The sequence below is a fragment of the Aulonocara sp. 'chitande type north' Nkhata Bay genome, linkage group LG23 (assembly GCF_057382095.1).
Source record: "Aulonocara sp. 'chitande type north' Nkhata Bay isolate Kocher_YH1m ecotype deep benthic linkage group LG23, A_spYH_male_GT1.1, whole genome shotgun sequence".
In the NCBI taxonomy this organism is placed as follows: domain Eukaryota; kingdom Metazoa; phylum Chordata; class Actinopteri; order Cichliformes; family Cichlidae; genus Aulonocara; species Aulonocara sp. 'chitande type north' Nkhata Bay.
In genome coordinates, this window is record NC_141365.1 from 52169909 (window position 1) to 52192843 (window position 22935).

At 40.8% G+C, this 22935-nt stretch overlaps 2 protein-coding genes across 3 annotated transcripts; one reads left to right on the forward strand and one right to left on the reverse strand.

Moving 5' to 3' along the window:
* Window positions 1-10345: 10345 nt before the first annotated feature.
* LOC147303028 (uncharacterized) lies at window positions 10346-14816 on the reverse strand. Of its 2 annotated transcripts, XM_086283003.1 has the most exons (9): window positions 14732-14816; window positions 13150-13200; window positions 12872-12990; window positions 12384-12776; window positions 12106-12304; window positions 11767-11978; window positions 11507-11654; window positions 11319-11428; window positions 10346-10988 (listed from the first exon to the last, which is right to left on the reverse strand). In XM_086283003.1, exons 2-9 carry the CDS (start codon window positions 13187-13189, stop codon window positions 10677-10679), a joined length of 1533 nt encoding a protein of 510 aa, XP_086139129.1. In that variant the 5' UTR covers window positions 13190-13200; window positions 14732-14816; the 3' UTR covers window positions 10346-10676. The 2 variants fall into 2 exon arrangements, with proteins under 2 accessions (XP_086139129.1, XP_086139128.1); XM_086283002.1 differs by having other exon boundaries at window positions 11319-11654.
* Window positions 14817-15036: 220 nt separating this feature from the next.
* On the forward strand, window positions 15037-22695 carry LOC147303029 (uncharacterized). Its single transcript, XM_086283615.1, has 4 exons — window positions 15037-15575; window positions 16169-16249; window positions 16870-17981; window positions 22512-22695. Exons 1-4 carry the CDS (start codon window positions 15120-15122, stop codon window positions 22693-22695), a joined length of 1833 nt encoding a protein of 610 aa, XP_086139741.1. The 5' UTR covers window positions 15037-15119.
* The last annotated feature ends 240 nt before the right edge of the window (window positions 22696-22935 follow it).

Consider the following 22935-nt stretch of genomic DNA (forward strand, 5'->3'; position numbering starts at 1 on the left):
TCGCCTCGTAAAGTGTATTTGGGTACATAAAGTTTTTGCCACTCATTATTGTTTGAGCCCTACCTGCTTTGGTAGTCTTGACAGTTTGTTGCCCTTTTGGAGGAGATGAGAGACTAAATGAGACTGAACACAGCTTTCAGGTGTCACAGCCTGAGAAAGTGCTAAAGAGTGTGAGACCTGAGGGCAGAAACTTGCAGGTTTTGTGAGAAGAGAGGCAGAATAGAGGGCAGATCGTGCATTTGCTGTTGTGCCTTAGATAATGAACCTAGTTTAAATGAGCAGACTAGAGTTCTTTCACCGAAAGGTGGGGGGGGGGGGAATTTTGATAAAATATTCGTGTTTTTACGATGTCTACTTCACATTTTCATTGCCCAGTTGTAACATGTACTCACGGAGCGTAAGTTTGATAACATCATGGAGAAGCTCGCGGCTCTCCAACAGGAGATTCAGAGACCAGTGTCGGACTGTTAGAACAGCTTTGAAATTCATATGAGTTGTTCGCACTAAAGTAAAAACCACCATCACTTCATGCGGATACCCCTTCGGCGCCAGCTGTACTCTCATCCCTCCTCCCCCTCCAAACGCCTTCGACGCTTATTCCCTTCCGATGCTGACGGTGGATCAAGGAGACCAGCGCACAGGCTGCAGGCCCGGATGTACTGTCTACACTGGCTGTCTCTCACCCTTTACCCACCCCTGCTGCTTGTCATGTGTTTCTTTGGTGTATTAAGAGTTTTTTCATGTGCTATGTGCAGAGGTGTTTTTTCTGTTCTCAGACTGATCTCCCTGTTGGAGCTCAGTCTGGGGGGAGTTATTTTTTTTCTCCTTATCTTTCCTCATGTGGTGCATTTTCCATTGTTATACCTGTCTGACCTGTCTTCCCCATGTGATGTTTGTGTAATGTATGTATGATCAGAGGGTAAGATGGGACCGCCATTGCGTGCAATAGGTCGGCAGCCTTAGCATGAAATTTCCCACTCGTGGGACTAATAAAGGTATCTTGTCTTATCTTACTCTTATCAGCTAGCTTAACCCTCTTTAATCAGTGTTGGGCTTTAACAGTCTCTGGTTGTTGTTTTTGGCTGTCTCCAAAGTTTGGCTCGCAGCTTTTAAAGTATCGATGAGAGTCACCTCCATCTCTGCTTGGGGCATCCTCATCTTTACTTTTCTCATGTGTTTCCCCATATGGAAAAGATATATATAAATCTTATAAAGTTTGTATCTGTCTTGTGTGAAACTTGTATGAAAAGCATACAAGAGTGAAAACAGATATAAGATCCCTTGAAAAATTATATAATGAAACTTGTATGTTTTGGATACTTACTAAAACAATATATGAAAGCAATGAGAAAGTGGCCACTTTCATGAGTAAATCATGTAAGCCTGATATGATTCACTATATAAAGTAGGCCACATCTTATGCAAGTCTTTTATAAGTTTTTTCTATTTCTTTTCCATATGGGTCAGTCAATTAACATTTGAGTGGTTCATCTACAAGGTGGGTTTGGCCATTTTCTTATCCTAACTATAGGCTCCCAGTACGCCCTCATCCACAGGTATGAACTTGTCGCTCTACTGAACTACAGAGGATGGCAGAGGATCTGTTGGTGAGGTCTGTGGCCAGTTAGAGCTTGTTTTGATGACTTTCCAGGGTTCAGACCTATACAGCAAAATGAACTTCACATTAGATGTGAATGTCCTGATCTTGGTTTTAACAGAGATGGCTGCAGCTCTCTGGAAGGCCTCCTGGGATTTCTTCATTTGGGCTTTGGTGTCTTCCCCATACCTCCTGACATTTACAGGATATGTAAATTCATTATCGTCATTGTCTGCCTCTTCTTAAACCTGTACTGGCTCCTTTATTTTGTTGATGTGCAGGAGTTACGTCTTCTCCTGGCTGATCTTCGGCCCCATGTACAGTGATTTCTTTCTCAACCTTACTCCTACATGTCTTTCCTTTCCCTTTCAGTGTCCACTGGATGTCTTTTCCGGAGCTGGCACAAGCCTCACCAAGAAAAGAGGTGACCACTGGCACCCTTGTCAGGAACTTGCTTCCCACGTCATGAATTCCCTTTCAAGAGAACCCATTGTAGACCCTCTATTTTTAGTGCTATCCCGTAGTGCAACAGTGTTACCTTCGATGTCACATGTTCTGATACTCCTGATACATAAGGGGTCACTAAAAGTTTTCAAAATTAAATACAGATCTCTGTGTTGGTTTATGAACACATGAAATATTCCCCATTACTCACAGTCTAAGAAGGTTAGCCTGTCATTTTTCATATCCTCCCTGGTGAAATTGATGTGATGGTCCACCGAGTTAATGTGATCAGAGAATTGTGGTTTGATTTTCACCCAGGTGTCATTCACATACCTGAACCAATGACTTGGCAGCGTTCCAGGGTAGGATAACAAAGCCCTCTTTTCCATTTCTTCCATTTACAAGTTGGCATGTACTGAACCTTATATGTGAAATATGTAGAATGAAGAACAAAATCAAATTTAACCTGGATGATGTGGACATCATCTCCATTGTGATCACTAAAAATTTTGGCGTAAACTACTGGGTACTTCATGTAAGGAATTATTAATTTTATAGGTTATCTTTGTAGTTTTACCTACTTTTATTCCCTACCTCTTAAACCATAATGACTTTCAACTACTTGTGTTACTACATACCCAGGTTTTCTCATTTTGTTTCTTTTATTAAAGTGTGTGTGTGTGTCAAAGTCAAAATTGGAGACTTCTATCAGCTCACACACCAGTCAATTGGGGACACCTCTCCCTTTGGGGACCAAAACCACCGTCCCCAATTACATTTACCTCTAACAACGTCCAGCATGCTCTAAAACATATTTTAATCCAAAATTCTCACCTGTCCCCAAAAGTGACATTTTTTGTTTATTACCTTGCCCCCCAAATTTTTCTCAATCTGTTTATAAATCTATGTTTCCCCTAGTGGAAGTGTGTGGAATTGCAAAGATTTCCACTGTACCCAAAAGTGACATAACCCTTATATCATTGTAGTGTAAGATTTCTATTAATATACTGATCGTTGTTGAAAACCTTTTTCAACATTCTATTGCATGAATGGTTTTATATAAATAAACTGCTATTTTCTACTAAACAATAGAAATTAGTGGATTATTTCTTAGAAAGTAGATTATATTTTCAAAGGATAAAGAGCACACTAGAAAATACAAAAGAGTCATATTTGATGTAATTATGATACAAATATTTTAAATATTTTTTAAAGAATCATTTGGCACGATGTGAAGCACTTACATAAGAATAATGGAGCACTTTAGGTTCATATTTGCTTTCTGAAATGCAGCTTGACATAAATTACTCTAAATTTTTTGATACTGGTGTTGCAACATATTTGAGATGGTTCTTGAATTTCTGTTGAATGGCGCATGGATCCAAAATTTGGCTGAGCTAAATTTAAATTTCAACATTAATACCTTTTAGGCAGTATGCAAAATTGGGACATAAAACTTAATTCTCACCAAAGTCTCTTTAAGAGCTGTGTAAACACTGTGTAAGACTATGGTAATTAGATATGGATCATGACAGAAAAAATTATATCCTGGATACAAGCAGGAAAAATTTGCTTATGTAGCGTGTTTGACTGGACCTTAGAGATATCTGCAGAGCTTGACTCAAGTCAAAGCCAAAGTCAGCTTTATTGTCTAAACCCATGTGTACAGATCATAGACAGGAATTTGAAATTGCAATGCTCCCACGGCCCTCAGTGTACAATGAACAACTTAAAGATAAAAACAAAGCAAAAGTCTTATGTACAAGACAATACAATCTTACATAAACAACAGTGTCCAATACAATCAGAGTGCTTGTGAGCAATAGTTTGTGTGCAAGTGGGGTTGGGGCAGTCAGTGAAAAGGGCAATGTGTTGTATGCTTCAAAGTTTGGATAGTTTCTGCAAATGAAATTAACCATTACTATTTATGTACTAATTATGTATGGTAACCATTTATAGTTGAAATTAGATTTGTCTTTTTTCATTTAAATAAAATATAAAAACTAGGTTACTGTCTAATGTTTGCTTATTTAATTTATGTTTATTTAGTCATGAATAACCAAGCTGCAGTAGCATCATGAGAAATGCCTGAAACATCACAAAAATTTGATCTGCAAAATCCAGATTCCTCAAGCAATGAGAGTGAGTCTCTTCTTTCCGGTATGGAGGCAACAAAAACACAAGGGAATATGAAAACAGATCAAGATGAAGACAGGGGACCAGGGACTTCTTCACAGTGAACATTTTTGGAAGTAAATTTCTTGCTTTAAGGTTTGCTAGTAGCAAGCACTCAATGGTACAGGTGTTTTGTTGTTGTTTTGTTGTTGTTGTAAGTTTCTCTGCATAAATGATGTGCATGTAAACTCCCAAAACAACACAGTAGTAATAAATGCAGTAGAACATTTAAATTATTCTATTACACAAGGAGTTGGACAAAGTTTTGATTTCTTCAAGATAAATAGAGACTTTAATTTTAAGTTCTTTCAAATCCCTTGGATGTTGTGAATTTAACATACTTAATTGCAAAATGATTATTGTTAGATTGGGTAGTTAAATTGGAACTTTATAATGTTCTTACTTTCTTACCTTTAAGGGTAGTAATATCCCCAAAACTGAATTAAATTAGTGTATGTGTGTATTGCTGAAGACCCCAAAGGGAAGTAATGTCCCCAAAAGTGACTTAAAATAACTTGTGTATGTGTGTGCTGCTGAAGTCCCCAAATGGAAGTAAGGTCCCCAAAAGTGGCATAAAATAGTTTATCTCTGTATTGCTGAAGACCCCAAAGGGAGGTAATGTCCCCAAAAGTGACTTAAAATAACTTGTGTATGTGTCTGCTGCTGAAGTCCCCAAAACTGACATAAAATAATTTGTGTATCTGTGTATTGCTGAAGACCCGAAAGGGGACATTAAACATCCCCAGTCCCCAATGGGAAGGTAAAAATACTGTATAGACAAATATTGCTTAAAAGGCAAATCTCAACTGATTTTTTATTTCTGTGGGCTTGGAAGTGTAATATTCAGTTACCAGCTTGCTTCTAAACCATACAGAAACTGGTGTCCCCAAAGTGTGGGAGTTAAAAAATGCGACCTCAAATGGGACTCAAGCGAGTATACGTGTGTGTGTGTGTGTGTGTGTGTGCGATTTTTTTCCCCCCCAATACCTTTACTTGGTTATATTGCATCACTTCATCACTTTCCTTCACATATCACCACCCAGAAGCTCTGCCTCACCTATGCTTTGATCTCATCGTCCTCATCTAGTATAAATCAATCTTATGAATCCATTGCAGCGCACTCACCCCTCAAACATTTCCCCTCCAAAGCAGTTACACGTATATTATTCATGCCTCCTCCAGTCCATATATGGAGCATGTTTCTTACATGTCCCTGCTCTCCTTCGACGGGTCATTCTTCCTCTTACTGCTCTCCTGCAGACACATCATTAACATAAACTGTGTCCATCATTTGTAGCTGATGTCTCTTCTTCCTCTGGCCTGTATCTGTCAATCACATGGTTGTCCCACAGCCCAGAAATTAATGTGCCTATAAAATAATCATAAATACAGTGATACGTACCCTTTTCATGACAATCATTCCATATTATGATAGGCTTTCTATAACTCCTCCTACTCTTTGTTAAGAGGGCAACGGTATAATGTTAATTGCGTATTTATTAGGATCAGTATTATTGTGATATGGTGGCAAATTGAGCAGTTCCACATGAATACCATGTAATGTCTCTAATATGTTCATCGTCTTCAGGAGTCATGTGTCCAGCATGCATTTCATTACTCAACGAACTCAACAATCCAATAACCTCCAGTTTACTAATTTTCTTTAACAAATCTTTTGGAGTAGGGGTAAGGCCCACCTAATTTAACAGTGTAGGTGGTATTAAGTTCTAAACAATTTAAAAGTGTCAACACAAATAGGTATCTTACGTATTCTTAATGACTAATTTTGCGTGCTCTTTCCAGTACTGTTGAAGCAGGCTGCATAGTCAGACATGGTTTCATTGTGTGTGATGTTTCTATCATAGGCTGTGTATTTATTTTAAAATGCAGCCCTTTACTCTCAGTCCTGCAGTCTACAGCCTTTAAAAGTATCCACTAATTATTTAGAAAATTCATTTATATCAATTTCTTGCCCACATTCAGTGACACCTAGGATTCTTTTTAATTCACGTCATATATTCTCGAACATCTTTTATTTTCTCTTCTCTCCCTGTCATCACCCCTGGATCTAGTTTTTTTTATCTATAGCTTTTTCTCCTTCTTTTGGATGCATTATTCTCTCCACTTCAAAATCTGCATGTCACTACTATTTGCTTCTGCCAAAATTACGGTGGGAATAATTTTAGGTACTTTATATTGTTGCTTTTCAGACACTCTTAAAAAACAGCCAAGGGTTTACGTCATCTGATTATTCGGAGGACTGTTTTGTATCCAGAACAGGATGCAAGGAGGCAAAAGGTTGAATATCATTTGTGGATTCGTCTGTTGTTTCCATGGTTCCTTTATTTGCATCTGGCATCATTGCTACATTTAATTCTGACCTTTTCTTTCTTAACAATATTTCCCAACCACTGTTTTCTCATCAATTCCCATGCTTTTAACACATTAATCATATAATCTTTATCCAATAGGATTAGTAACTGTGTTTTTAATCTGTGTGTCTGTGTTTTGAGTTGTTTCAAGAACTGAGTGTGTGGTTTGCAATCTGTCGATAGTTTCTGTAATAAATGCGGATTTTATGTGAGTAGGGCATTCATTCGTTGCACAACCCCCAACTTGGAGTTGGGAGTTATGCTAGAGTATACATTTTTGTCTAGCCTCTTTCTTATACAGATCTGGTGTGCATGGTTGGATCTATCAGGAGCAGAGGGCTCTCGCATGCACAGCTTAGGGGCTTATTAAGGCAGCACAAGATCTCCTGCCATGGCAAGGCAGATTCACTAACAAGAAAGACTCACCATTAGCAGTTTACAATGAGAGAAAATTCATATTGAGCAGAACTGAGTTCAGCTTATTGGGTTCACTCTCCACAAGAGTCTCATGTAGCCCTGTGAAAAAATGTATTACACCCCCCTGCCATTGCCGCAAGGTAATATTTTTTTTGTCTAGGTGTACGCTGAAGTATGGACGGTACAGTTAAACTAAACTGAGGGCGATTGTGGCTCAAGAGTTGGGCGTTCGCCTTGTAATAGGAAGGTTGCCAGTTCAAGCTCTGGCTCTGACAGTCTTGATCTTTGTGTCCTTGGGCAAGACACTTCACCCGTTGCCTACTGGTGGTGGTCAGAGGGCCCGGTGGCGCCAGTGTCCAGCAGCCTCGCCTCTGTCAGTGCGCCCCAGAGTGGCTGTGGCTACAATGTAGCTGCCATCACCAGTGTGTGAATGTATAAAGTGCTTTGGGGTCCTTAGGGACAAGAAAAGCGCTATACAAATACAGGCCATTTACCATTTAATCTGTTCATCTGGACATTGTGTTTTCCTGAAATGTTTTGTCACTCATCGAATCAACTCTTTGGGATTTCCCTACCAAGATGATTGAGCATGCGTCAAGACAAAACCTAAATAATATTTTAGATTACTTTAAACTTTCCTGGAAGCTGTGCACTTCAAGGCTTTAAGATTATTTCACATATTATTTCATTACCCCCACATTACCCCCATACAGTAATGCCACTGTTTTGCACATGTCTCAACTCTGTATATTTTTATATATTTTATTTATTGTTTACTCTATTTAATTTGTAAAATATGTGTACACACACACACACACACACACATAGAAAAATATTTAGCATACACATCCAGAAATGCATATACTATTATATATTGTATATATATTTATTAGTTTCAGATTTAGCCATTCTTGTATTTTGCTTGTTTACGTTATTGTATTTTGCACAACTCTGTTGCTTGTGAAGCTCGCACACAAGAATTTCACTCACATGTACTGTACCAGTGTACCTGCACATGTGATGTGACAATAAAAGTGATTTGATTTGATTTGATTTGTATAAGATATTGTAAGGTACAGAACCTACAATAATACAGAGAAAAACAAACATGGACTTGGTGACAGTGGAACTGAAACAACCTTTAAAAAAAGGAAGAAACTTCCAGTAGAACTAAGCCTATTAGTTGGAGATGAGAGGAGAGGGGCAGGACAAAAGACACACTATGAAAGAGAGCCAGATATTAATAACTATTAAATAAATGTAGAGTGGTGTATAAACACATAGTGAAAAGAGGGGATTGAATAAGAAACACTCAGTCCACCATAGGAAGCCCCCAGCAGTCTTGTTGCAGTATAAATAAAGCAGAGATAACATGTGAGAAAGTTTGATTTTCCTTCTGGAAGATCTCGGTTGTTTGTGGAGAAACTTTGACTATAACGCAGACCATCAGAGGACATCGGGACCTTTCGTCACTCATCCAAGTGAGTCAGCTGACTGCAGGTTCCCAACCTTATAAACATCACATCTGCATAATGACTGTTGTGAGGTCAGTTTCTTGATCATTAATATGCAAATTGTCATGACCATTGATCAACAACCATGATCAAAGACCATTGATCATTGATAATTGATCAATTTACCAAAGATTGCTTGCTTCTGTTAAACATCTGGTACAAGAGAATGGTACTTACATTTCTGCAAGTCAAAACTAGCTTCAATACGCTTTTGTGGTGTAAATCGAATACATCTTAGGTTGAATGATGGACCACAGCAAGAGAAATCTCCATCCCCTGAAAAATGCTGACTTTAAGACAAAAATGGAAATAGATTTTCAAAGTGAGGGGTCATTATGTGGGCAGCATGCAAATGACGGGTGAAGAAATAATCTTGGTGTTATTGAGCCCTTGGTTTAAGAGTTGAAGGGAAGGCCTCTGTCTATTCCCCTGCTGAAGCATGATAATGTGAGGCTTGTAATTAGGTATCGATTTGCTTTGTCAGTGAGTATTTCGAACCAGTATCTTCCTCCCAAAGAAAGGACCACATCTTGTTAGGAATAAATGTGATATCTTTATATAAGTGCATGATTGTTACAGTGTCACAAGAATAATGTAAAAAAGTGCAAATAGTAATTCTGATGTATTTAAATAATTTTTAGATAGATACACAATTAAATACACTAGTTAGAATCTTTAATCTTTAATTTAATCTTAGAGTCTTTAATAACAACAGATATTTTTTTATTTAAATAAAAGTCCATACCATCAAGGTTTTACTATTTTTTTGAAAAATAGATATAAATTTGATAGCCAGTCACAGGTAAGTGAAAAACAAACAAACAAACAAACAACAACAACAACAAAGCACCGGCACTGGATGAACTTGAGGGAATGACATCTAACGTGACAGCAAATGGAGGGTGCAGTTTTAATACATGCACAGGTATGTGGTGTGGACCAGTGTGAGGGATTATCTCACATTGCAGGACTTTCATTAAAAAAAAAGACGTTTGTCCACCACAAGACAGAGGAGAACACCACAGGGATAAACCTGCAGGCCTAACTAAGGAGGTGTATCACTCCCAGGAGGAGGCAAGCCGAAGACTAGCCCCTCAAGCCCAGACTTGGGCCCGCTGAAGGTTGCCAGGGATTGGCAGATGCAAGTGGACTTGGATCAGAGGCTAATTTATCCCACAGAGATTGTAACCACTACTTTGCGACCAGCCCTCGTCCTTTGGTCTAAGTTCCAAAAACTTGCACATGTCATTGAGCTGACGGTACCATCCATCCATCCATCCATCTTCATCCGCTTTGTCCGCACTGCAAAAACCCACCTCCTTAATACTAGAAAAATACACTTATTTTTGGTGAAGATTTGCTTAAAACAAGTGAAATTATCTGCCCATGGGGTAAGTGTTTTTTTCTTAATAAGATTTCTTGAAATAAGAACAATATCTAGATTTAAATAAAGCTAAAAATAAGTATTTTACACTCATTCCAGGGAACAAATTAGAACAATTGAAACTTAAAATAAGCTTTAACCACTGATTGTAGGCCACAAATAAAGATAATAAAGCTAAAAATAAGTCTTTTACACTTATTCCAGGCAACCAATCATGGCTTGAAACCTAAAATAAGCTTTAACCACTTGTTCTAAGTAAAATGTTGAAGAAATTAAATCTGAAAATAGGCATAAAACACTTATTCTAACAAACAAATCAAGGCAAATAATCTAAAAACTAGTACATTAAATCATTTTAAAGATATTTCTTCTTTTTAAATTTAGCTAAACACTACTTTAAAATTATATTGCTGATTAAGGACAAAACAAAACTGAAACAGAGTAAAAGTGTCCATCTTTATTTGTCCACTTTAACAATAACCTGCAGATAATAAAGATACAATTGAACAGTACAGGTCCAACATTATGAGTTTGTTTAAGTGGTTTCAACATTTCAACAGCCTTAGAGGTTTCGCCATTGCCCCATTAAAATTGACGAGTGACATAGGAAGACCACAAAGATTCTAATTTCTTCCGAATGACACCAAATACCACAAAACTTGTCTGGGTGAGTAAATGAACATTTTCCATTTTAGAAATAAGACCCAGATTGAAAAAAACAAACAAAAACAAAACAGAAGTGCCCTCTCCTAATCTTATCTGAAATTTACACACTACTTTCCAATAAATGCATGCCATTCTGCCAGGGCTTTTCTGTAAGATGATGTAGTGTCATGCTCATGAATGGCATCCTGGAGAACTTCTGTCTGAATGACAGACAGCAGGGTTGCCACGCATTTGGGGTAAGTCAGATGGAGTGCATAAAAGTATGCCATCACATATATCATAGCCTCACCAATTTTTTCTTTGTCAAATGTTGTAACTGGTAAATTACCAACAGCAATGACACACTTGCAGCCATCGAACATCACTACTGGACATGACAAGCTTCGTTTCTGGAGGACAGCATCTGGATCTTCTGTAGGCTGCAAGACACAAAAGACATGACAGTCAACATCTTATGTTAATTGTATGTTTTTTTGCTGGGATTTGGTCATAACGTTGGAGATGTCATTATCCTGTTCTTTGTTGGTTACACACATTTTATAGTAGTTTTGACTTATGGTTTATCAAGCGACTCCTTATGTGACCACACTCGTGTACATTAAATACGTTATAAATTAATGAAAACAATAAATTATAGATTTAAGTCTTTCGGCTGAAACTGAAAAAGCATTTTTGAGTCATGTTTGACCAAAATATTTTGTTTGCCAAATTTTCTGTAGATCTTTATAAGCAAATTTTATAAAACTTACCTTCAGGACATGTAGAAATGCTTCAGAAGCATTCCCCATCTTTTTTGGTGGATGGGCAGGTGTGGGAAAGAGGGTCGGAAGAGCCTTCATCAGTGCAAGGTGGGCTTCAGCTGGACAAAGCAGAAACAAACCTTCATAAACATAAATTTTAAAGGATGAGAACTTTGTATTCAAATGGTAAAACTTACTTTTGTCCATGGTCATTGGTGGATTCATTGCCTTCTTTGACACACCGTAGAACTCTACCCTGGAGCAGAATTCTTCCCATCTCAGTTTTACTTGACTGATGAACTTGTTGTTGTGGGGATCCAAAATTCTGCGAAGCTCACCCAACGCCTACAATAGGTTTAAAAAAATAAGTAGACAAATAAAATCAAAATAACTTTACTACCACACCAAATATATTTGAAATTAAAGTGATTATTTATTAACTCTTCCAAAAACTTACATGATGCAATTCTTTAAAGCATGGATATGCATCCAAGATGAGGCAAGCTCTGTTCTCCTCTTTCATGGTGTCTGAGTCAATGATGGATCTTCTGGCTTCAAACTCGAGGTCTAATAGCTGGGACACATCTTCTTGGTTTGGTTTTGCCTTCTTACACATTTCTTGTAATGTTTTGTAATGTCTTGCTTGTATTTGCCGACTATCCTTGTCAGCTAAGATAGAGAGAAGTACAAGAGCATTTTGGTTTTTCATTGTTACTGAAGTAGACTTCCACAAAACATTAGCTACTACTGGCTGTGTGTTGATAACCATTTTACAAAATTACTAGTATGTACTCACATGAAGTGGAGGCATTGTCAGAATTTCTGACAGGTGATAACAGAGTAGATGCACCACTGGAAGAACTGCGATCAGCATCTTCATCATCAGCTTCTTCATCCCTTGGGTAGAGGTCAGTGAGCCTTCTCTTGGGCCGTCCCCTCTCCGGTGTTGGTCCTTGCCTTTTTACTGGTGTTTTCATATTTTGCAGCCTTTTCTCCTGGTGAAAATACATATATATCATGCCCCCTGAACAAAACAAAATGATTTATATATGAGACACAAATACAAGAACTTACGTGTTTTACGCTTGCATCATTATCCTGCAGCATAGGATAATATTCCACAACTTTTTTAGCCATTGCAGTGATTTCGGTCTTAGAGGGGTATTGCTCCATTTGGCCTTGGCTTGCTCTCAAAAGGGACACCATACTTGTGATTGTATTTCTCACCAATCTGCATCTCAGTTCTTTTGACATGACGCATGCCTGTTCCCTGCCGGAGCAGGCCAACTCCAGGTAACTCTTTCGGCATTGCTCCAACTCACTGTCGGTGTACAGAACACATTCCGGAGGACTGGGGATCTGCAAGGTTTTCAGCTGGCTTACATTAGCATCAGCAGTTGGAGGGCCTGTTGCAACTACCCTGGGTGAAGAAGTTGTTTCAGGTTTCTGTGGTAGCGGATGGTCTTCCTGGTTTAGGGTGAGAAAATAAAAATGTCAAGTACTGCTAAAATAAAAGCATACTTTCTGGAGATTAGTTGAACTAAATATTTTTTACATAATACCTCAGGATGAATTATTGACCACACATGTTTTCTTCTGAGAAAGTGCTCAGGCCCAGAAAAAAGGTCCCTCAGATCATCACGGGTCAATGTTAAAAGCATGCGCTCGTCAATGCTTGCAGCTAACAAAAAGACAAACACCAGTTAAACTGTGCAAGCACATAACTGCACAAACATAACTGATATATATATATATATATATATATATATATATATATATATATATATATATATATATATATACATACACACACACACACATACATATTATCAAATATAACCTTTAAGGACAGATACTGTAACATCATCCAGCTTCTCCATTGCTCAGTCACCTGCAAGACAAATGTTTACAATTAGTGTTATGTTAAAAACATTTGAAAAGTTGAATCTTAATTGAGTCCCATGAGAATCAAATTGATTCACGTGAAAGAATCGTTTTGATTGTTCAACATTTTTACCCTTTTTAAAGCTATTATAGAAAAGAAATGTCCAGACAGCCCGGCTGAGGTCTGAAAGGGTTATACAATATTGCCCGGTGAACTTTTACTCACCCAGATTTGTGTCATTGAATTTCATCAATAAGATTATGCTGACTAGGGCTGCCAGATCATGCATCCATTGGACGTAAAATGTACAGCTTATTGCACCAGCAGTATCTGCTCTTACATAACGATCATTAGCTTATAGCTTTATGTGTTTAAGGTATGTGCTAACTAAAAATAAAGGCAAGATGATAGTTTATTACATTTTAAAGAAATTTGCAGATTGCTCATTGCTATCTAAAATATAAAAGGACACCGGAGTATATTCTCCAACATCTCACACTTCTGATAATCAGTTGTCTGCTTGACGTTTATTCAGCTGTGTAAAAACTATAACTTTAATCTCAGCCAAACTGATTTACTCAGGAACAAATAAAATACTGAAAAAAGCCAAACAATAACATTTTTAAGTTATTTAAGTGACTTATATATCATGTTTCACCTGAGTAGTGAAAGACGGCGGTGGGTTTGAAAATGGTTCGCCCGGAGTCCGGTGTTCTCACGGCTCTAGTGAGCGTTAAACCCCGGCTAGCTATCGAGCTAGTGGGTAACAGACGTCTCCGAAAACGTCGGAGCGCTTTTGAAAATATGTGGTGTCTTGATAAACTGTCCAGATATTTGAAGTTTACACGGCTACATTCTCGCCTGAAAATATGCTAAACGTTTATTTTGTGACCTAGAAAGAGTAATAAGAGAAATTTTAAAACTAACTAGCTTCCGCCATTTTTGGAAACTGAGCTAGGCCGCGCTATGAATTCTGGGATACAGCTTCTTCTTCTGGGTTTAACGGCAGCTGGCATCCTTGTACATACAGTGCTGCCATCTTCTGTTTCAATTTTGAATCGATACACAGCGCTACTTGTTTTACCAACCAGCCTGATTCCTGAATAACACTGTTTTGAGCCCACTTTAATAAATCCAATTAATATCAAAATATTAATTTAAACCCACACCTTGTGAGGGAATTCAAGCAGCTAGTAAATCAGTCAAAGACAATTGGAAAACCCTGAATGTGGTTAATTAGCTCTCTTGCTAATTGAAAGAAATTCTCAGTGTGCCTATTAACTTAAGTTAATACAAACGGCTAATACTGCCCCTTATAAATAGCATAGCTAGGAATTCTCACAACATTACAGTAGATACTTCACTAAATAATGTTCTCTGAACCACATGCGAGGGCTGCTAAGCTAACGCTAGCATCCGTTAGCATGCTACATTACTCCTTCCCGCGCTCAAATTAAATTTATTATTCTGTCCGCTTGACTTTAAAACAGTGATTAGACTACACACTACTTACATTTGAAAAATTAAAATTGCTTACCTCTCTTTCTTGACGAAGTTTTCTCTTACAGTTTTTCTTTCAATGCTCAGGTGCAGAAGATTCCTGTGACTCCAAATTCAAACGGAGTTGGGTAGCAACTAACATGGAACACGAAGGGGGTGCACATCTCAATTTTTGCTTCTATATACAATTTAGTGGTTTGTACGTTCATAAAACACAGTCAGTATGATAGGTAAATTTCTTCTTCATTGATTTAAAATAAACTCTTATAGGTGTTATTTCATTTTACCTTATTTGTGACCATTTTTTGTTTTTACAGCTCCAGTTTGTAATATCCCCCTCCCCCCATGAACTTGGTATTTCCCAAACTAGCGCGGCAACAGCTCCACACTGCAACATATTTTTTGCTTGACTTTAGTCTAATACAATGGCCTGTTGGAGGTGTGTGATTTGCTTCGTCTTTGTGGCGTTAACATTGAAGTCTCTCTTAAGTCACATTAATACTGCACACAGTCGCAGTCCAGATTTCCGTGTCATTTGTGGAGTCGATGGATGCGCCGAGGATTACCGTGTTTTCAACTCGTTTTACCACCATCTCAGACGCACACATCCACAATACATCTCCACTGGGAACCCGCCTACAGGATGGCTGACAGCCTCATCCGATGCAAATGTATTAGGAGGCGAAAATTTTGGTACAGCCATTTTTGCCGACTATACTGCCGAACCCAGACAAACTGTTAGCAATGGCAATGGCACTGAAGTAGAGCCACCACCACTAGACCCCCCAGTAACATCGGAGGTGTTGGAGGAGGAGCGACAGGAAAGTCAGAACGTGATGGAGCAAGACGCGGCTGAGCTTCAAACACCTCGTCAGAATCAGGTAATGTACTTTATGTGTTTCTGTGTGTACGCGCGCGAATTTTTAAATGTATGTGTGTTGTTTAACCTTAACCAAGCACAGTTACCCCAATTCAGAAATGTACTCAGTTCAAGTGAAAATTATAGTTTTAAAGTTATGTGTTTTCTAAGATAAACGACTTGATTAGAATATTTTAATAGGTATGAAGGCCAGTGCTGAATTTCAAATGCATGAATCCGCTGAAATTCAGGCTTGCACAACAATGTAGGCTTAGTTACCATACTTAAACATAATAAATAAACTTATTTACCAGTGTTGTGTACCTGCCTTGGTTGTTGTTAGATGCTCCATGAACCAAGCAGCTTTCAAATTTTTCTTTCAGTTAACTTCAGAGTAGATTCCATAAAGATTGGTTAAGTTTCATTAAATAACTCTTAAATTGTTCATAACATTTGCAGCTTCATTAGCTATCCATTGTAGTATGAATCTTTTAATAGCAAAAATGTACAACAGTTTGGAATATTTCTTTGTTTTGTTTTGCATCTGGTGGAATTTGAAACACATTCTGAGTGAGTCATTTTTCTTACACAATTGTTTTTCTTTTTGTCCTGTAGGGTAAAAGAGAAACTGTTGATCTTGCCAGATGTGCAGCTGCATTTGCTATTGGTGTGCGGGAGCAATGCCACCTATCACAGGTACTGCTTCATCTGATATTATGGGGGTGTCATTGTTAACTTGTTAATAAGTCTGGTTCAATGTAAGGCTGCAACTAATGATTTTTTTTTCATAATCTGTCCACTATCTTTGCAATTAATTGATTGTTTTTCATCGCTGGTTTTATTCAGCTATTACTTTCACCTATATAAGTTATTAAGAACAAATGTACATTACGAAGAAGTTAAGCACAAGAGTTGTGCAGTTCACTGCAATGTATGTAACTCTGGGCACACTCAACAGTTTAAAATAGGCTTAACAGTGTAAAATGTGTTCACTTTTAGGCATAAAAGACAAATGAAGTAGAATTACATAAAAAAAATAAATGAGGCAATCATTTGTTCACTTTTTCTGTTGTAACCTTTCATGCTCCTCCATCTTGCTCGGTGCAATGTGTTTGTGCCACGTGAGTCATGCATGTGGCATGTCATGCAAAACAATGCCAATTATTGGCTGATTTCTTCTTCTACTGCTCCACTGGTAAATTACAACATTCAGTGGCTCATTAATTTGAGCTAAAGAAATAGAGTTGCATTTTGCTTCTGTTATATTTTCTATTTACGCTTTCATGTCTCTGATGTGTTTTTTTTTCCCCCATCAGAGGAGTGTCAACAACATTGTCCTTGGTGTCCAACAGTATCAAACAGCTCTTCTGACGTCCTTGAGGGGAAAAATAAAGACCATCCTTGAAAGGCAACCTGACAGCAATGGACCTTTACAACAAGAAGTTCTTTCAACACTGGACAACTTTCAGGATCCCTTTCCCATATGTGCAGCTTCAAACCTACAGGACCGTGTAACACAGATGCATTTCAACCCTGTCACACCTGAGGAGATCATCATTTCCAATTATGCCTGTAGAGTTAAAAAGGGAGAATCGAGAGTTCTTGCAATCAAAAACAAGTCTTTCTACTACATTCCTTTGATTGAAAGTTTGAAACAGCTTTTATCCAATTCAAGACTATTTGACATGCTCAGTGCTGGACCTCAGAGTTGCCCCAACGCCAGTTTTTTGTATGACATTAATGATGGAATTATTTTCAAAACCCACCCACTGTTTTCAAAAAAGAACTCTGCTTTACAACTGATACTCTATTCTGATGAGATAGAAATGTGTAACCCCCTAGGGTCACGTGCGAGTGTAAATAAACTACTAATGTTTTATTACACCTTAGGCAACATAGACCCTAAGTTTAGATCAAAGTTGGCTTCCATCAGACTTCTCGCAATTGCAAAGTCTAGGGACATAGATGAGTGTGGGGTAGATATAATACTGCGGAGAATCAATGAGGACTTGAAGTTACTGTACGATGGTGTTATGATTAACACTGTCAATGGGGAATTTTATTTAAACGGAGCAGTTGTTGCTGTGTGTGGAGACACTCTTGCCCAGCATGAGCTTGCAGGATTTAAGGAAGGAGTTGATTTTGCGTATAGCAAATGTCGTCATTGTGAGTGTACTTTTGATGAAATGCAAGAAAATTTCAATGAACATAGTTTCACCAGACGGACATTGGACGGACACATTAGGCAGTGCATTGAAATAGAAAGGGCAACTACCGAATTTTTGAAATCCTCGCTCAAAACGACTTTTGGCATAAATAGACAAAGCAAATTAGTTGATTTCCCAGGTTTTAATCTCATAGAGCAGATGCCACAGGATATTATGCATGTAATTCTTGAAGGAGTGGCACCAATGGAAATTAAGTGTGTGTTGAAATACCTTATTTTATCTGGAAATTTGGATTTGGACTTGTTTAATTCTGCCATGCAGAACTTTCCTTTTTCATCAGTGGACATACGTGACAAGCCTTCACCAATTAGTATTGCTACTTTAGCTTCAAGTGACAACAGACTCAAACAATCCTCTGGACAAATGCTTATATTGATCAAGATTTTGCCATTCTTATTGTACAGTGTTGTAGAGAAAAATCCCTTTATCCAGTTTATTTTGGATTTAATTGAAATTGTTAAAATACTTTTTGCCCCAGTTGTGTCTTTACAAACTGTGTCCAAACTAAAAACAATGATAGAAGATCATCTTAAACAATTCAGGCAACTATTCCCAGAAAAAAATGTAATACCAAAGCAACATTACATGCTGCATCTTCCCTCTCAAATTATTGCCCTGGGACCTGTAATACGTCATATGTGCATGAGATTCGAGTCTAAACACAGTTTTTTTAAACAATGGTCATCCAAATTAAACTTTAAGAATGTGTGCAAGTCTCTTGTAAACCACAATCAGCTGCTGGAGTGTTGCCAAAGTGAAGCAGGAACTGAGCATCCGATATTTGTAAATGAGAAAGAACTAGGTCCTGTATCAGAGGTTGCTAATATGGACCATTTGCAATCAAAGGTTGTAGATTTTTTGGGGATTGAAGATGCTATACATCATGCCGTTAGAGTAAAGTGGCTTATTTTACATGGAAACAAATACATCTGTGACAGGTCTCTTATACTCATTTCAGCAAATGGTTTAAACCCTATCTTTGGACTTGTAAAAAACATTTTTATTGTTAATAGTGTACTTTATTGTTTTGAATACCAGGTGTATGAAACCTTGGGTTTCAACAAAGACTTTCTTGCCTATGAAATTGCAATTCCCAACCTTGCCCAAGCAACTGAACTGACTGATGTTGAAGACCTACTTGATTTTACGTCATATTACCCAGTCAATTTCAGAAACAGTGTCTATGTTATGACAAAATATAACCTTGAAGATGTCCTTTCTTTAAAAACCTGAAATAAATACCTTCCAATGAGTGACTTTCTTATTTCAAGGAAAAAGGTGAATGTTTCTTATTTTGAGATAATTTATGTTTTACACTCTATCTAAAAGCTATTTTTGCTTGAAATAAATGTAAAATGGTTCATTTTTAGATATACAGACTAAATAAGGGAAAAAAGTAATATATACTTGAAACAAGTCTAATCATCTAACACATGAGACTGGAAACTAGCTTGTAATGTTCAAAACAAGATGGACAAGATAATCTGGCTAAAATTAAGACAATAAATCTTGTCAAGCTACAAGGAATTTGCAGTGCGGGGCCGGGTCGCGGGGGCAGCAGCCTAAGCAAAGAGGCCCAGACCTCCCTCTCCCCAGCCACCTCCTCCAGCTTATCCGGGGGAATACCAAGGCGTTCCCAGGCCAGCCGAGAGATATAATCTCTCCAGCGTGTCCTGGGTCTGCCCCGGGGCCTCCTCCCGGTGGGACATGCCTGGAACACCTCACCCAGGAGGCGCCCAGGGGGCATCCTTGTCAGATACCCGAACCACCTCAGCTGGCTCCTTTCGATGTGGAGCAGCAGCTGCTCTACTCTGAGCCCCTCCCGGATGGCCGAACTTCTCACCCTATCTCTAAGGGAGAGGCCAGCCACCCTTCGGAGGAAGCTCATTTCTGCCGCTTGTATCCGCGATCTCGTTCTTTCGGTCACTACCCACAGCTCGTGGCCATAGGTGAGGGTAGGAACGTAGATCGACCGGTAAATTGAGAGCTTCGCTTTTACACTCAGCTCCCTCTTCACCACGACGGACCGGTGCAGTGTCCGCATTACTGCAGCTGCAGCCCCAATCAGTCTGTCGATCTCCGGCTCCCTTCTCCCATCACTCGCGAACAAGACTCCGAGATACTTGAACTCCTCCACTTGGGGCAGGAACTCATCCCCGACCCGGAGTGGGCACTCCACCCTTTTCCGGCTGAGAACCATGGCCTCAGATTTGGAGGTGCTGATCCTCATTCCCGCTGCTTCACACTCGGCTGCGAACCGTTCCAGTGCGAGCTGGAGGCCCTCACCCGATGAAGCCAACAGAACCACATCATCTGCAAAAATCAGAGATGAGATTCTGAGGCCACCAAAGCGAAAGCCCTCCGCCACTTGGCTGCGCCTAGAAATCCTGTCCATAAAAATTATGAACAGAACCGGAGACAAAGGGCAGCCCTGGCGGAGCCCATCACCCACCAGGAACGAGTCCGACTTATTGCCGGCAATGCGAACCAAGCTCTTGCAACGGTTGTATAGGGATCGAATGGCCCGTAGCAATGGGCCAGACACCCCATACTCCCGCAACACCTCCCACAGGACACCCCGAGGGACACGGTCGAATGCCTTCTCCAAGTCCACAAAACACATGTAGACTGGTTGGGCAAACTCCCATGCACCCTCAAGTATCCTGGAGAGGATAAAGAGCTGGTCCAGTGTTCCGCGACCAGGACGAAAACCGCATTGTTCCTCCTGTATCCGAGGTTCGACTAACGGACGAACTCTCCTTTCCAGCACCCTGGCATAGACTTTCCCAGGGAGGCTGAGGAGTGTGATCCCCCTGTAGTTGGAACACACCCTCCGGTCCCCTTTCTTAAAGATGGGGACCACCACCCCGGTCTGCCAGTCCACAGGTACTGCCCCTGATCTCCACGCAACATTGCAGAGGCGTGTCAACCAGGACAGCCCTACAACGTCCAGAGCCTTCAGGAACTCGGGGCGGACCTCATCAACACCAGGGGCTCTGCCTCAGTGACCTCGCCCCCGGAAATTGGCGGGTCATTCCCCTCATCCCCAGACTCTGCTTCCTCCTCGGAAGACGTGTCAGTGGGATTAAGGAGGTCCTCGAAGTATTCCTTCCACCGCCTGACAATTTTCTCAGTCGACGTCAGCAGCGCTCCGCCAGCACTATACACAGTGCAGGTAGAGCACCGCTTTCCCCTCCTGAGACGTCTGACGGTTTGCCAGAATCTCTTCGAGGCAGTCCGAAAGTCTTTTTCCATGGCCTCTCCGAACTCCTCCCACACCCGAGTTTTTGCTTCAGCCACTGCCCGAGCCGCATTCCGCTTGGCCTGTCGATACCTGTCGGATGCCTCCGGAGTCCCACAGGCTAACCAAGCCCGATAGGACTCCTTCTTCAGCCTGGTGGCTCCCTTCACCTCTGGTGTCCACCATTTGGTTCGGGGATTACCACCACGGCAGGCACCAACCACCTTGCGGCCGCAGCTCAATGCAGCAGCTTCGGCAATGGAGACGCTGAACATGGTCCATTCGGACTCAATGTCCCCAGTCTCCCTCGGAATGCTGTTGAAGCTCTGCCAGAGGTGTGCGTTGAAGATCTCGCGGACTGGGGCCTCTGCTAGACGTTCCCAGCACACCCTCACTACGCGTTTAGGTGCACCAGGTCTGTCCAGCGTCCTCCCCCGCCACCTGATCCAACTCACCACCAGGTGGTGATCAGTTGACAGCTCAGCCCCTCTCTTTACCCGAGTGTCCAGAACATATGGTCGCAGGTCTGCTGATACGATTACAAAATCGATCATCGACCTACGGCCTAGAGCGTCCTGGTGCCACGTGCACTTATGGACACTCTTATGTTCGAACAGGGTGTTCGTTATGGCCAAACTGTGATTAGCACAGAAGTCCAATAACAGAGCACCGCTCGGGTTCAGATCAGGGAGGCCGTTCCTCCCAATCACGCCCCTCCAGGTCTCGCTGTCGTTACCCACGTGAGCATTGAAGTCTCCCAGCAGGACAACAGAGTCTCCAGGTGGAGCACCCTCCAGCACCCCCCCCCCCAGGGACTCTAAGAAGGCTGGGTACTCTGAACTGCCACTCGGCGCATAAGCGCAGATGACAGTCAGGACCCGTTCCCCGACCCTAAGGCGCAGGGAACAAACCCTCTCGTCCACCAGGAAAAACCCCAACGTACCGGCAGCAAGCCGAGGGGATATTAGGATACCCACCCCAGCCCGCCGCCTCCCACCAGGGGCAACTCCAGACTGAGACAGAGTCCAGCCCCTCTCCAGGAGACTGGTTCCAGAGCCCAAGCCATGTGTAGAGGTGAGCCCGACTATATCTAGCCGGTACCTCTCAACCTCACGCACTAACTCAGGCTCCTTCCCCACCAGAGAGGTGACATTCCATGTCCCTATTGCCAGTCTTGGCAGCCGGGGGTCAGTCCGCCAGGGCCTCCGCTCCTGGCCGCCACCCGGCACACAATGCACCCGACCCCTATGGCGCCTCCTGCGGGTGGTGGGCCTGCGGGAGGATGGGCCCATGTCTCCTCTTCGGGCTGTGCCCGGCCGGGCCCCATGGACTAAGGCCCGGCCACCAGACGCTCGCCCTCGGGCACCCTCCCCGGGCCTGGCTCCAGGGCGGGGCCCCGGTAACCCTATCCCGGGCAGGGTAAACTGTTCCCTCGGTGTCCTTTTCATAAGGGTCTTATGAATCGCTCTTTGTCTGGTCCCTCACCCAGGGCCAATTTGCTGACGGTACCATGGGAGGAAAAAATTGAGGAGGCATTTGAGCGTAAGAAGCTGTGGTATGCCAACTTGGCAGCTGAGGCAGAGGACAGAGGCTGGAAGATCAAGGTGCACCCAGTGGAAGTGGGGCGCAGGGGCTTTGTTGCCAGTACAACAGTACAACCCGGTGGCCAATAAACAAGTAATTCAATTTGGGGGGTGATCAGACATGGTCAAGGAATCTAAACTGTACTGAGTACTGCACTGAACTCTCCATGTGCTTTGCTAGTCTTATTAATCTATTATCAAGTACTGTTTTGTTTGTCATTTCGTTGTAATTTTAAAAGCGCAAATTAAAGACATCAGTCAGTAAAAATACATCTACTATGTACCTTATGGGCATGAATCTAGCTAGTTTATCCAACTAATGAATGCAAT

Coding starts and splice junctions, on each gene's coding strand:
- LOC147303028 (XM_086283002.1), bottom strand. CDS start 13,189: ATGGAGAAGCTGGATGATGTTACAGTATCTGTCCTTAAAG. Junction 12,991..13,149: donor TACAGTATCTGTCCTTAAAG/GTTATATTTGAT, acceptor TCTTTTTGTTAG/CTGCAAGCATTGACGAGCGC. Junction 11,979..12,105: donor TGACAATGCCTCCACTTCAT/GTGAGTACATAC, acceptor TCTCTATCTTAG/CTGACAAGGATAGTCGGCAA.
- LOC147303029 (XM_086283615.1), top strand. CDS start 15,120: ATGGCCTGTTGGAGGTGTGTGATTTGCTTCGTCTTTGTGGCGTTAACA. Junction 15,576..16,168: donor AAACACCTCGTCAGAATCAG/GTAATGTACTTT, acceptor TTTGTCCTGTAG/GGTAAAAGAGAAACTGTTGA. Junction 17,982..22,511: donor CCAATGGAAATTAAGTGTGT/GTTGAAATACCT, acceptor TCCCTCACCCAG/GGCCAATTTGCTGACGGTAC.